Genomic DNA, 15,819 nt, shown 5'->3' with positions numbered 1-15,819 from the left:
TTGCAGCTGGGCTCCTGACTCTGGCAGCTCCCAGTACTTCCCTTTCAGCTTACTGTGAATTAAGACTGCTTCCCAGGGTTGTTGGAGAATCATTGAGTGAGTGTTGACTTGGTGACTTTTCGAAGGCGTTAGCTGTAAAGGAATGGCATTGCTCTGGTGAAACCCTTCCGTGTTTCCGTGGAAAGGTTTTCTCCGCAGGAGTGAAGTTGATGAAGAACCCTGCTTTCTCTAGAAATCAGTGATTTTCATAAAATAACGGGAAGAGAGGAGATGGGCCATCTATTTCATCAAGATGTATTTCTAGGAGGTTTACATTGAGTATTTAATAGTTACTGTATTTGCAATATACTTATGCTTCAGTTTTTTATTGTTTTAGATGTATTTATTTGAGAGGCAGAATGAGGGAGAGGGAGAGGGAGAGGGAGAGAGATCTCCTATCTACTGGTCCAGTCCCCAAATGACTGCAACAGCCAGAGCTGGGCCAATCCAAATCCAGGAGCCAGGCATCTTATCCAGGTCTCCCATGTGGGTGCAGGGGCCCAAGTACTTGGGCCCTCCTCTGCTGCTTTCCCAGGTGTGTTAGCAGGAGAGCTGAATCAGAAGTGGAGCAGCTGGGACTTGAACTGGTGCCCCTATAGAATGCTGGCATTGCAGGTGGCCACTTCACCCACTGTGCCACAGTGCTGGCCCCCCTATGCTTCCGTTCTGTGTTCATAGTACTTGTAATGAACATTTGGACTTGAAGAAAACTTTTAAATTAATGCTTTAGATTATAGGGAATTTCGTAAGCAGTAGATCAATTTATGTGTGTATTTTCTTGCAAAGAAATGTGATAGGGTGATCAGTGAAAGATTTTAGGGCACAAAAACCAATTATATCTGGGGAAAAAAATGAGAGTTGCTGTGGTTTGAATATGATTTTTCCAAAGCTTACTTTGGAAAAACGAACAGCCAAAGGTAGCTGTTCGGTGTAGTGGTTCAGATGTCCACTTCCCATCTTGTAGTGCCTGGGTTCAGGTCCTTGCTCTGCTTCCGATTCCAATTCCTTGATGACCCAAGTACTCGGGTCTCTGCTACGTGTGTGGAAGACCTGGACTGAGTTCCAGGCATCTGGCGTCAGCCTGATCCAGTCCTGGCTGTTGTGGGTATTCCGGGAGAGAACCAGCAGATGGAAGTTCTCTCTGTTTTTCTCTCTCTGCCTTTCGAATGAATGAATAAATCAAAGTTAAAACTCATTTGTCATTGAGGTGGTGTTGGGAGGGCTTTTAAGAGGTTATGAGCTCCTTAAGAGGGATTCATGCTTTTCTTAAAAGCCTGGTACTAGGGTAATTCTCTTGGTGGTAGGTAGATTCTTGTTGTAGAGGGCCTGCATCAGTTTCAGGATGTGAGTTTTTACAAAGCTAGACTGCCCCTTCTGTTTTGCCTCTTACCCGTGTACCTACTCTCTGCCAGGAGTCAGAGCAACCCACAGCTCTTGCCAGTGCTGTGCTTTATTATTTCTTCTACTTTAGCATTAGTTTTTCTGTTTCTTATTTCTTGATAGGAGTTCTTGAGAAGGATGTTTACCTGCTAGTCAGTTACTCAGGGAAGCCTGTTGAAAATTCACTGATTGCAGGTTGGACAGTGTATGTTCTAGCTTCTGGCAGTTTTTTCTTTGTATACGTTAGGGCTGTCTTTGTATGCATTATGCCGATTTAGAGTCTTTATGACGTTGTAGTAGATTTTCTTTTTTATTATTATACAGTGACCTTTTAGCTTGAATCATTTTTTCCCCTTAGATCTCCTTTGCCAGATATTGGGGTAACTTCCCAAGTTTCCTTTTGGTTAGTGTTTGCATCACTTTTGCCCTTTTACTTTAGCCATTGTGCATGCCCGTATATTTTAAAATATTACTTGTAAGCAGTACAAAATGAGCTTGAAAAATCTGTTCTCATGATCTTCTGCCTGAGTAATTTGCTTGAGTGTTTCTTTTTTTTTTATATAAAAACTTAGGTGTTTTTATTTATTTTTTGAAAGAGAGAGAGAGAGAAGATAGAGGTAGATAGTTTTCATCCTTTAGTTCATTTCCCAAATTCTTGTGACAGGACTGAGCCAGGCCAAAGACTGGAACCTAGAACTCAATCTGGGTTTCCCATGTGGGCAGCAGGGAACCCAGATTCTTGAGCCACCCACCCTCTGCTGCTTCCCAGGGTGCATATTCATAGGAAGGGGGTTGGGAAGTGGAGGAGCTGGAACTCCAACCACGTGCTGCGTGATAGGAGATGGGGCATCCCAAGTGGCAACTTAACTGCTGTGCCAGATGCCCGGCTGAAGCATTGCTTTTGTTATGAGCCTCCTGCTGTGTGTGTGTGTGTGTGTGTGTGTGTGTATAAAAATGTACATCATATTTGAAGAATCAGCTTGCTTAATTGGAAATTCTAGATTGGTAGTTCAGTGGTCCCCCTTGCCTGCAGAGGGTATGTTCTGAGAGTCAGTGAGTATCTGAACAGCTGGATAGTACCATTCCTGCATGTCGAGGAAACTCTATATATGCATGTGCCTCGAAAAATTTTTGCACCAAAATAAGCTTATCTTTTAATTCCATTTTTCTACAGATTTTTTTGTTATTTATTTATTTATTTGAAAGAATTATAGGGAGAGACAGAGATCTTGATTTTTGATTAATTTTTAATTAAAAATTTTTGTAGTTGTCATCTTATTTATGTATATTTTTTTTTATTTGAGAGATACATAGAGGTTACATTTGCTAATTCACTCCCCAAATGCTTGTAACTGCCAGGGTGCCAGGAGGGGGCCATGCTGAAGCCAGGAAGCCTGGATCTCCCTCTGGGTCTCTCATGTGAGTGGCAGGGGCCCAAGTACTTGAATTTCCCTGATGATTAGTGTTCTTGAGCATTTGTTTTATCATATACCTATTTGGTCATTCATGTGTCTTCATCTTTTTTTTTTTAAGATTTATTTTATTTATTTGAAAGGCAGAGTTACAGAGAGGCAGAGGCAGAGGCAGAGAGAGAGAGAGAGAGAGAGAGAGGTCAGTCGGTCGGTCTTCCATCCACTTGTTCACTCCCCAGATGGTTGCAATGGCCAGAGCTGTCCTGGTCTGAAGCCAGGAGCCAGGAACTTTCTCTGGGTCTCCCACTTGGGTGTAGGGGCCCAAGGATTTGGGCCATCTTCTACTGCTTTCTTAGGCCACAGCAGAGAGTTGGAATGGAAATCGAGCAGCCAGGACTCAAAACTGGCACCTGTATGGGATGCCGGCACTGCAAGCAGCGGCTTCACCCACTATGCCATAGCGTTGGCCCCTTGTATACCTGCTTTTTAAGAAATGTCTATTCAAGTTTTTTGCCCATTTTAAAATTTGGCTATTTTGTTGGCATTGAGTTGAGTTCCTCATATATTTTGGATGTTTTCCTTTATCACCCATGTAGTTTGTTAATACTTTCTTCCATTCTGTAAGTTGTTAGGCTCACTCTCTAGTTTGCTTTGCAGAAGCTTTTTAGTTTGGTTTAATCCCACTTACCTAGTTTTGCTTTTGTTAGCACTCTTGTTTAAAAATTTGTGTGAGTGATTATCTTGAATATCTTTCTATTATTGTATTTTCCTTGAGTGTTATTATTTGATTTATCTGTATTTATACTCTTAAGCTTCTTTTTTGTGCTACATATATAATATTCTGTTGTATAAATTTGTCCTAGTTTTATTTATTCAATTGGTGGATATTTTGCTTCTTTCTTTTTTTTTTTTTTTGCTATTTTTATATGTTGCATTGAATATTATTTAATGGATTCTCTTGGGTGTATGTTTGCGAGGATTTCTAGGGTATACAAGTTTATACGTAAGCACTGATGGTATGTTCCTTGTCCACTCTGGTTCTCACTCTCCCTGGAAGTATGTGATATCAGAAAGCCCGGTTCTGGATATTATATATTGTTGTGATTATTTTATTGTAGACTAACTGGAGAATACAGAGCTGAGTGTATGCCTTCTAGTGTACTGTAATTTTACCTTGTTGTTTGTTTATATAAATGGGGACCAACCTTTCCTTAGATCGTCAGTTTTATTAAAACAACTGTCTTTGTTGACCTCAGTTAATTATCCTATAAAGAATTCCATATGTTTGTTCCTACAAGGAATCCCATATGTTTGTTTTTTCTCTGTTGCAAAGTTATCTTCTGTAATAAAATCATGATTATGCAGTTGCCAGTTCACACTTGAAAGTGAGCTTTTCTCAGATGTGACCACAGTCCTCTGGGTGGACAGCCACGGTGGCACCGGAGTCTCAAGCACTGAAACGCGATATGCGTTTGCCCTGATGGGCAGTGAGCAATTGTAGGTAGAACTCATGGCGTCTTTTTAAGAACAAAGGAGCTGGCCCCAACTTAGAGACAGTTAATGTCAACATTAATGCATTTATGTGTACTTTTAAATGAATAAATATTTGAAACTTTCTTGGTTTCAGTTTCCAATAGAATAGCTGTTGATTGTTATAATCCAAATGTAGTCTCTGCCTCTCAGAGTTTGAACAGGTCCTAAGGTCAGAAGTTTTGAGAAGGATCTGTGCTGCAGTATATTAGCTTGGGCCTCCATCTGCGGTGCCACCGGCATCCAATGTGGGCATCAGTTTGAGTCCTGGCTGCTTCATTTAGGATCCAGCTCCCTGCTGGAGGCATGGGAGCGCAGTGGAGGATGGCTCTAGTGCCTCAAGAACTGGGTGAAGCTCTTGACTCCAGGCTTCCGATTGGCCCAGCTCCAGCCGTTGCCACCATTTGGAGAGTGAATCAGCTGATAGAATACCTCTCTTTCTCTCTGTCTCTGCCTGTCTGAAAGTCTGCCTTTTGAATAAATAAGTAAATCTTTAAAAAAAAACCCAAGAGGGAAAAAAAAAGAGGGTTGAGAAGCACTGCTTTAATCACATGGAAGATGTTATGAACAAAAAGGTAATTTATTCTTGCTGGAGACAGTCATCATGATGGAGAACTGGGTAGTATAATTTCTTTAAAAGGTGAATTCAGCTGAACTTCAAGTTATATATCACTTTTAAGGAAATTTTTAATTCTTTGCCTTACAACCTTGTTTATAACAGGATTATATTTGTAATTAAATACTTTGCAGGTGCTGACCTTAAGGAAAGAGCCAAAATGAGTTCCAGTGAAGTTGGTCCTTTTGTCTCCAAAATCCGAGCAGTGATTAATGATATCGGTAAGCACACTTGCATTCTCTGTTCAGTATGAAGATAATCTTAAATGTCAGATTTTAAAAGTTACCCACTATCCTTATATATAAGTTTTTGTCAGATACTTATATAGTTATATAACCATGATGTGCATGGTTATATATAATTTTATAATTATGATAACTTCTGTATGATGGGATGGCATATATGAGTACTTATTTGAAAACAGAATAGTTTGACCTAAGCCTTTGCCCTAAAAATAGCTCTTTCTCATACACAAGAACATACACAAACATATGAACTTGGATTTTTTATTTTCTTTTGTGTAAATAGAATCATATTATTTCATTAACATTACCAGATATATCAATTTATTATTATTACTTTATAACTTACTGCTGCATACTAATTCGTAGTCATTTTTAAAAAGTAGTAATTTATTCTATTTATTTGAAAGGCAGAGAAAGAGATGAGATCTCCCATCTGCTGCTTTGCTCCTGTTGGGCCCATGGTAGCTGGGGCCAGGTGAGGTCAAAACAGGAGCTAGGAGCTCAGTCAGGTCATCCACAGGGGTGATAGGACCCAACTGCCTGAGCCATTACTACTGTCTCCCAGAGTCTGCATTAGCAGGAAACTGGAATTGGAATTGGAGCCTGGACTTGAACCCACGCACTCCTTGGGGATGCAGGAGTCCCAAGCTATGTCTAAACCATTACGCCTGATCCACTAATCCCTAGTCTTACCCAAAATATTTAATTCTTTGTTAATGAACATTTAGATTTTCTTAAAAAAACTGTTTTTGTTGTTTACACTAAAGCAGTGAATATCCTTGTATAATGATTCCTAAACATAGAGTTGCTTTTCCAAGTATCATATATTAATATTATATTTTAATAAATCCTAGCTAATTGCATTCCAAAAACATTGTAATAATTTATATTCTCATTAATTATATGACAGTATCTGTTCCATCATACTCCTGTTAGCATTCAGTGTTGCTGTTTTTAAAAAATATTTATTTATTTGAAAGGCAGAGAGACAGAGAGAAGACGCAGAGTGAGAGAGAAAGCTTCCATCTGCTTGTTCATTCCCCAGATACCTGCAACAGCCAGGTCTTGGCCAGGCTGAAGCCAAGACTCAGGTCTTAACCCACTGTGCCTCAACACCAGCCCCTACCTCATTTCATTCTGTGCTGGTATATTATCCAAGGCCCTTCTTTGCTTTTGTCTCCAACATCCAGCTTATTATATTCAAATGTCTTGAGCTTGAACTTTGTTTAGAAGTTCGTCAGAAAGCTTGATCTTTCAAGTCAAAGTTGATGCTGCCTAAAACTTTATATATATGCTAAGACAACTGGCTAAGACGGGTCTCTTTGTTGAAATTATTTTGATGCTTCTTCAGGAATCTTTCTGTTTTGTGGATTCTGAAATTGGAAAGTGTTTTGAGACGCTCTATCTTTACAGTCGCGTTTTCTTTTCTTTGATTATAGCAGTAACTTTTCATTCTGGATCCTGATCCAGGCTCCATTTTTTCCTCCTTAGTTATTTAATATTTGTTAATGGGACTTGTTATTACATCGTCATGCCAACATTTTTGAGCTGTCTTTTATAATGACTTGGAGAGATTTTGAAAGTCATGTAGAAACTGAGTATCTTGGTCTAATCTATACATTAAATATGTTGGAAACCTGAGGCAGGCAGACTTTTACTTAAGGGAAGATACAGTAACGTTTTAGGCGTGGCAGGGCCACAGGGTCTGTGTCGAAGCTGTGTACTCAGCTTCCACGTTGTAGTGTGGAGACAGTGACAGACCATGTAGAAACAAATGCACATAATTCTGTTCCAGGAAAACATTGTCTGTGCCTGCTGACATTTGAACTTCATGTGATTTTTATGTCGTAAATGGTATTTTTTATGGCACAGCCTGTTTAGCTGCCTCTTGGGATGCCTGCATCCCGTATCGGAGTGCCCGGCTGGAGTCCCAGCTGCTCCGCTCTTCCAGCTGAGCTTCCTGTTGGTGCACCCAGAAGGCAGCAGATGGTGGCCGGGCGCTTGGGTTCCTGCTGCCCGGGGAGGGGACCCAGGTGGAGTTTCAGGCTCCTGGCTTTGGTCTGGCCTAGTCCCGGCTATTGTGGGCATTTTGACAGTGAGCCGGGGGATGGAAGGAAGATCTCATGCTCTGTGTCTCTCCCTTCCAAATAAATAAGTAAGTAAATCTTGTTTAAAGAAGTGCAAGATTTATTCTTAGCTTACGGTTTTACTAAAACAGACGTCGGGTCTGATTTTCTTTCTGTCTCAAGAGCCTCCCAGCTTCTTTATTTTCCCCTGTTGTTTGGAATTGGTTCTAGTCTTCCAACATTTTTATTTGTTTATTTTTTTAAAAAATTAATTAATTTTAGAGACAGAGAGGATGAGTTCTCATCTGCTGGTTCATTGCTCAAATGCCTCCAACAGTAGGAGCTGGACCTGTCCTGAGTTAGGAGCAGGAGCCGGCAGTTCCAGCCAGTGTCTCCCATGTTATTGGCAGGAATTCAGTGACTCAAGCCACTCAACTGACTTCCAGGCTCTGCATTAGCAGCAAGTTGGCACTGGACTAAGGTGCTTCAGGTGTGTGGGCACCTTAACTGCTTGGTTCAATAATACCCATATCCTATATTTTTTAAATATGTTGACTTCCAGTTCATTTGAACAACTTGCTCATACTTCTCTCAGACCCTTTTGATTGGTTTTTGCTTTGAGATGTAAAGCTTCTTTTTTAGATTTATTTATTTATTTGAAAGAGTTTAGAGAGCGGGACAGACACAGAAGAGAAAGAACTTCCATCTGCTGGCTCACTCACCTGTGGCTTCAGTGCTGAAGCTGGGCCTATCCGAAGCCAGGAGCTTCTTCTAGGTCTCCCGCATGGGTGCAGGGGCCCAAGGACTTGAGCCATCTTCCTCTGCTTTCCCAGGCCACAGCAGAGAGCTAGATTGGAAGTGGAGTAGTCAGGACTGGAATGACACTTCAGTATGGGTTATCAGCATCGCAGGCAGCTGCTTAACCTGCTTACTCACAGCACTGGCACATTTAATAGACTTTTTTTTTTTTTTAAAGATTTATTTATTTATTTGAAAGGTCGAGTTACACAGAGAGGGAAGGATAAGCAGACAGAGAGAGGTTTTCCATCTGCTGGTTCACTCCCCAGATGGCCGCAAGGACCAGAGCTGCACTGATCCGAAGCCAGGAGCCAGGAGGTTCTTCCAGGTCTCCCACGTGGATACAGGGGCCCAAGGACCTAGGCCACCTTCTACTGCTTTCTCAGGACATAGCAGAGAGCTGGATCAGAAGTGGAACATCTGGGACTTGAACCGGCACCCATGTAGGATGCCAGCACTGCAGGTGGAGGCTTTACCTGCTATGCCACAGTGCCTGTCCCTTAATAGACTCTTAAACCAGAGAATACATCTTAGGAACACATGGCATATTTATAAAAATGTCATGTGTTAGGCTCTAAAGTCTGTTAAATTTCAGAAAATTATAATATACAAATATTATATATATGAAGCAGTTAACTTTGAAATAAAATAGATGTATGCATATATAGAGATTTGAAAATCAATTATTTGTAAATTTAAAAATAACTTGAATTTTATTCATGGGTCAAAGAATAAACTATAAAGGAAAAAAAACTCTGAGTGAATGATTATGAAATCATTGTATATCCAAATATGTGAGATATATATTGGTTAAGGTAATATCTGAGGGAAATTTGCAAGTTTAAATTCATATGTTATCAAGTGAACCCACTGAAAGTAAATAGCAAATCATCACCTCAAACAATTAAATTTGTGCGTCCAAAGACAGTTGGAAGAAAGCAGTGATGCAAGGAGCAGAGATGTGTGAGGCAGAAGACAGAGGGACGGTTGGAAGGGTCAATGCGAGGCCAAGCCCTTTGCAGGCATAAGTGATTGTAGCAGTACGTGCTGCAGGCGACAGAAGGGCACGGTTATGGATACATGAGACACTGTGGCGAGAAAACTCTATGCGAATAAATGTGAAATTTGTGTCTCACGAAGAAATTGTGGACTGGAGTAGTCATATAACCAGGAGAAAATTGAACCAGTGGTTATTATTTTTTTTAAAGATGTATTTATTTATTTGAAAGGCAGAGATAGAGAGAGAGAAGGAGAGAGAGCAAGGTATCTTCCATCTGCTGGCTCACTCCCCAAGTGGCCACAAGGACCAGAGCTCAGTGATCTGAAGCCAGGAGCCACGAGCTTCCTCCTGGTCTCCCACCTGGGTGCAGAGGCCCATGAACTTGGGACGCCTCGAATACTTTCCCAGGTGTTAGCAGGGACCGAGATTGGAATTGGAGCAGCTGGGACTCTATAACCAGAGCCCATAGGGGATGCAGACATTGCAGACTTAACCTTCTATGCCACAGTGCTGGCGCCTGATTATGTTTTTTTTTTTTTTTTTTTTTTTTTTTTTTTTTTAAACATAAGAAAGCACCAGGCCCAGTTTGTAGATGTTAAGGATGTGTGTTTCAGATATCTTAGCTAACTTGTCAGGAGCAGACCACTACAATCTTACATAGACTGTTCCACTGATGGTAGAATGAGATTTACTGCTGAAACTCACTGGTTTCAGGCTAGTATCACCTTTATAACCAAATTTGACAGAAGCAGCTGAATAAAGGAATATGAGGAGCTGGTCTCCCTGTGAGCATAGCAGCAGGTTATTAAAAAAAAAAAAAAGACTAAGTTGGATTTACCCAGCAATACAAGGGTAGTTTCTATGGAAATGTTAGAAAATATTAAATTTAATTCTTGACATTTGCCAATTAAAAAAATAATGTTCACTTCAGTAGTTCAAGAAAAAGTATCTGGGAAATGTCAACATCTATTCTTAGGAAAAGCTCTCAGTAAACTAGGATTAGAAGGAAACTTTCTTAGCCTGATGAAAACTGTTTCTTGATAGTTAAATGTTAGAAGTCATCTCCTAAAGTCAGGGACAAGATGAGAGGTTCCATTCTTACCACCCCCGACCAACATGGTTCTGAAGTCTTGACTCTTGAATAGAGCTAGACAGAAATAAAGCAAGTGGGGACTGAAAACAAAGAAATCACAGTGTCTGTCTCATGTGGTGGGATTTTCTGTGATAAACTTATAAGGATGAACAGATTATTAGAAATATGGAAAGCACCACAAGATGGTGGGATATGAAGCCTATGTTAAAAATAATCTGTTGCCTTTTGTTGTACCAGCAACAGACAAAAGATGTCAAGAAGAAATACTTTTGAAAATAAGGAACAAAAATGGAACTAGGAATATATGCAGCATATGTATAAAATTATGAAACTTTATTGAGGGCATTTAAAAATAAGTGAAGACACATCATCCTCTTGGATAGGAAAATTCAGTATCAAAAGGATGATTCTCATAAGTAATGTACAGATTCAGTATCTGAAGTTCTTAGCATCTGTTATGTGAAGGACTTAAACAAAAAATGGCCCTCAAATAGCCAAATACTCTTAAAGAAAAAAAAAAAGAGAGTTATTGCCTTATCAATATTCAAGACTTAGTTTAAAAAATATTGATATTGGGGACAGCACTGTGGTGAAGAGAGTAAAGCTGCCGCCTGCAGTGCGGGTATCCCATATGGGCACTGGTTTGAGTCCTGGCTGCTCTGCTTCTGATCCAGCTCTCAGCTATGGCCTGGAAAAGCAGTAGAAGATGGTCCAAGTGCTTGGGCCCCTGTACCCACATTGGAGACCTAGAAGAAGCTCCTGGCTCCTGGCTTCAGATTGGCTCAGCTATTTGGTGAATGAACCAGTGGTTGGAAGACCTCTCTCTTTCTCTTTCTTTGCCTCTGCCTCTCTGTAACTTTGCCTTTCAAATAAATAAATTAATATTTTAAAGATATAGAAGTTGCGGTGTATATTATTGGATTGATTTAGGGATAGACATGTGGCCCAGTGGGGCACAACAACAAACCCCAGAGCAGACCCGTCCAAGTGGGGAAGCTGATGCATGGGGAATGACAATCTTACTAACTTTAGAAGAAGAAAGGAAAACATTTATGCCCTTGAATGGGTTGAATAATTTCTTAAAACAAAATGCAACCTATGGAAGGAAAAATTGGCAACTTGTATCAATTTAAATTTAAAAATATATTTTAATTAAAGAATACTGTGATGTAGAAAGAAAGTTACCAACTGGGAGAAAATACTTGAAACACATAGTGGACAAAGGATACTATGTGTCCATGCACAGGTACTGTGAATCCACAAGTCAGTAAGACACCACCAAAAACATTTCACACCAGAGGAAAGAGGAGTAAGGTAAATCTGGAAAAACAGGAGCACCTCATTAGTAGCCATAGAAATGCAAATTCTGAGCACCACAGGATTCCATGGGTCAGGGACCAGATTAGCCAAACATTTTAAAGCCTGACCTTTCTAAGAGTTACTGAGGAGGTTAATATCTGGGAAGGAAGCTTTATACTCTTCCATTGGGAGTTACATTGTTGTAACTGCTTAGGAAAACAACTTGACATTGTCTTACAAATTTGACCATCCACTTTCCTTAAGACAGGGTAATTCACTTGTTGGGGGCATTACTAAGAGGGGTGACTCTAAGTCTGCTTTTAGGATACTCATAGTTAAGAAATATATCCACAGTTTGTGCCAGTAAACACATAGGAGTGGGAGAATGTTAAGATGCCAGATTCCATTCTTTGTGCACTGCAGTCTGATACTCCCCGTGTTATTTAGAAAAATTTCTGATTTGAGTCTCTATTGAATGGATTGCTGCTTGCATTTGAAACATTATTATCCTGTGGATATTTTCCACATGCATCCTTGGGAAACTTACATTGTTAATACCAACAAGCTGAAAACAACCAAATTTCAGTGACATGAGACTGAATAAATATTTTGGTATGTTTGTACAATAAAATAGGCAGCATTGCACGTGTGAGTAAATGAATTAATATGCACCTGTAACAGCATGAATAAATCTTTGAAGCGCCATGTTGAATTAAAAACAGCAAGATACAATTTTTATAAAACTAGAAGCATGCAAAGCTAAACCTTGATAGTTAGAGGCATCTAAGTATGTAATGAAATCACAAACACAGGAAATACGGGTGCTAAAGAGCTGCATGGGGATGGCACTTTGGGTTGGGAGGAGACAGGTGGAAGTTGATGAGGACACATACGCAGATGGGGATTAGTTCTGACCTAGGTCTGTCTGTGAGTGGGGAACGTGTGGAAATTGTGTTATACTTCATTACAGGAATCTATTTCTTGTGTCCTTATAGAGCAAACTTGTTAAAAAGATTTCTCTGCCACGAGTCTTGCAAACATTCCTTACACTTTTTCCTGTTTTTTTTTTTTTCTTCTTCTTCCTTATATTCAAGAAAACCCAGAGTTGCATTTTTAGGAAATATCTCTTAGTGTTAAAGTTTCTCAAAGGAGAGAAAAAACCCCTTGCATGCCTAACAGAATGGATTTATGGATCAGATACTGCACAGTGGCTTCCAATGACTTCTTGGCCCATTTCATGGGTTCTCCTCATGGCTTGTTCATTTTCTGCAAGAAGAGCTTCTTTGATTCATCTTTTCTTTGGGAGGAAGTGGCTTGGCTGGTGTGTGTGTTACACTCCCGAAGCTGCTTCACTACAGACCTTCTAGTAATTTGGTACCCCGACCAGGTGTGCCGGGCCTGCCCACAGTCACTCAGGTGGCTGTCAGATCTTCAGAAATCTCACAGCTGGCAGTCACATCAGGGAGCAGCCCTGAAGCCACGTTGTTCCTGACTGTTGGATACCACTTTGCCGCCCTGGAGATCCTCTCTCTCTCTGGGATCTGATAGGCAAATGGCTTTTCCTCTTGGCCAGGATCCTTCTTCCTGGCTGTGAGAATTTCCTGTGCTCTGCTTGCTTTTAATGAGAGAGAATCTGTTAAGTAAAAGCTATTTTATTAAAATAGAAATGAGAAAGAAGTTCTGTATTTCATTCAGTCACTGAATATGTTAGTGTTCCCAGTTTCTTAAAATCTTACACAGTACACAGTAACTCTAGGATACTAGAACAGCATTCAGGTTTTGTTTTTATTGTTTTGTTTTGTTTTTGTCTTAAATAACAACGAAGAAAGAATTCAGATGGCTCTTTCCCAGATTCTTCATTCAAAGGGCAGATTTCTAAAAGCAATCATTGTTGCAGGTCCCCTCCCCCTTCCAGGTAAGTGGGATCTGAGTTGAAAGCAGTGCGCTGATTATTTTGAATTATCGGGTATCAGCAGTGGAGTAAGGATTCACAAGCATGAAATTACCCGAATCTGCCAGGTGTCATTGTCCGATTTACCACCCCGTGTCCGGCGTCAGGATGTGCACATTCCTTGCCTGTCACTGTTGCTACCCACATCGTGCAAGTTAGCCAGTGTAGATACATGAGGGCTGCACACGTGAGGCACCTCGCAGATGGCCATTCTTGTCTTTGATAGGGATTTAAATCAGATGTTTCATGAGAAGCTAGAAGATATTTTTAGAATTCTCTCTGAAATAGAAACTCTGGGCAGGGAGAGGGTATGGGGCAAATCCAGTTCTTTGAAGTTGAGGCGTTGAAGACTCACTACTTGATCAAGAAATACCTAAGATAGGTTTTCAGTAGAATTTTAGATCCTATATAGCATGAGGTGAGTGATGTTTTTTGTAAGCAATTCCCCACAATAATCCTTTAAAGCACCTTGCTTTTCCATCTTCTTTTTCCTTTCTCTGAGGAAATAAAATAAAATAAAATAAAATAAAATAAAATAAAAGCTGTAACTTAGCTTTGTAAATGCAAAGCTGAATTTGCATGGGAATACAGGTAATTATGTTAAAAGAGACAGTTGACAAAATTAATCTGCTAAGAAAAATCTTAAGATTTTTTTAACAAGGTTGTATAAAAAGAAATAATGTAATTTTGGAAGTTTTCTAATTCTGTGGTTGGCTTTCCTTCATGTGATTGCAAATCTGTTCATCAAAAGCTATCTCTCTGAATCTAATAACAAAGAAGATATTTTTATACAACAGAATAAAAAAATCTCATACAAATTTTATGGGATAAACCTATTCTTAAACAGTGTTTCTCATTTTTATTAGTATGTTTTTCAGTTTTAGAATTGTGACACATTTGAATTTTGGGATTGAGAAGCTCAAAGTAACAAAATTTATCACTAATAATTCTCCAAAAAAAGCAAAACGATCATACTATAATGGATGTATATGTGTATTAAACCTTTTTCTTGGCCACCCTTCTGCTGAGGTTTCTTAGTGGAATCAAGCTTTTCCTGCCCTAGGTATATTGGTCCAAGTGAGTATTCTTCAATGTTTTGGTAACCAGGTGCTATTTCTTTTTTAACATCTTTATCTTACACTTAAGGTTACATTGTTTTATGTAAGAGAACAGTTGCCATAAGGTGATGCTTATTTTATTGTAGAAAGTTAAATTTTTGTATCATCAAAATGTGATGAATTCTTGAATTGTTCAGTATAAGTTTATTAAGCCTTATAGGCTGAACAGAATCTCTTGATGTGGATTCAGGAAATGTGGATTTCAGCTTTCCTTTTACCATCTGATTCTTTGCATCTCCCCTCCCCTGTTGTAAGGACCACAAGTGAGCTTTCTCTGTTTTGTTTCTTCTTGTGTACCTAGTCTCAAGCATTGTAATGGGTACATGCATGGTAGCTGTCAGCGTAAATGGCCTAGTGTCTTGTTGGTGCAGATATGTTAGCCAAACTGTAGTTCTTTCCTCCTATCTTCAGGTCAGGTCCTCTCCTGGAATCCCTTTCTGTCTGTCTCTGCATAAAATCCCAAGAGTCATGCTGCAAGTTGCCAGAGCCTGATTCTCTCTGTTGTACCCCAGTCCCTCTCCTGTTGCCCCTTGGCGGTAGGGTGGTAGGTTGAACAGGATGGATGCTGTGATAGTAAATGAGGACAGTGGCCTCTTTACTGGATTGGGATGGGAGGTGTAGCTCAGGAGTTGAGGTGTGTTTGACTTACGTGCAGAGATAGTGGTACCTAGCAGACAATCTCGTGGAAGTGTCAGGTTGGCAGCTGGATAGCAGTTTGGCGTTTACACAGGTAGCCCGACTCCAGAGGTAAATTTGGGAGTCATCAGAATTCTGATGCTGTGTGAAACCACGACCCTGGGTGAGACATGTGGGGAGTAAGTGTGCAGAGAACCAAGTCTGAGACCTGTGAGCGTTGTGGTGTTCAGAGGCTGAGCTGAAGATCCAGCCAAGGTAGGGAAGCAGGAGGAAAACAAAGTAATGTTTTTTTCCTTCTTCAAGATTTATTTATTTATTTGAAAGTGTCACACACACACACACACACACACACACCTTTCATCTGTTAGTTCTATCCCTAAATGACTGCAGCGGCCCAGGCGGGGACAAGCTGGAGCCAGGAGCCTGGAACTCTGGATCTCCCACATGTTTGGCAGGGACCCAAGTACTTGGGCCATCTGCTGCTTTCCCAAGTGCATTAGCAAGGGCTGGGTTGGAACCCATGGTCCAGTATGGGATGCTGATATCGTAAGCAGTGGCTTTGAACCCACTGCACCACAATGCTGGCCCTGGGAAAATGATTTTCTAAAAGTCTAGTGAAGAAAATGTTTCAGCAAG

The 15,819-nt window shown here is 40.2% G+C and overlaps 1 protein-coding gene across 6 annotated transcripts in view; it reads left to right on the top strand.

The window, feature by feature from the left end:
• Window positions 1-15,819, top strand: part of AUH (AU RNA binding methylglutaconyl-CoA hydratase) — a 163,917-nt gene that overhangs the window by 48,804 nt on the left and 99,294 nt on the right. For all 6 annotated transcript variants that reach the window (XM_017342355.3, XM_017342357.3, XM_070049404.1 and 3 more), the window contains exon 4: window positions 5,112-5,198. In XM_017342355.3, coding sequence (XP_017197844.2) covers window positions 5,112-5,198 — 87 coding nt within the window. The remainder of the gene's footprint in view (window positions 1-5,111; window positions 5,199-15,819) is intronic.

This window comes from Oryctolagus cuniculus, chromosome 1, assembly GCF_964237555.1.
Source record: "Oryctolagus cuniculus chromosome 1, mOryCun1.1, whole genome shotgun sequence".
Taxonomy (NCBI): domain Eukaryota; kingdom Metazoa; phylum Chordata; class Mammalia; order Lagomorpha; family Leporidae; genus Oryctolagus; species Oryctolagus cuniculus.
This window is presented reverse-complemented; position numbering and strand designations above follow the sequence as displayed.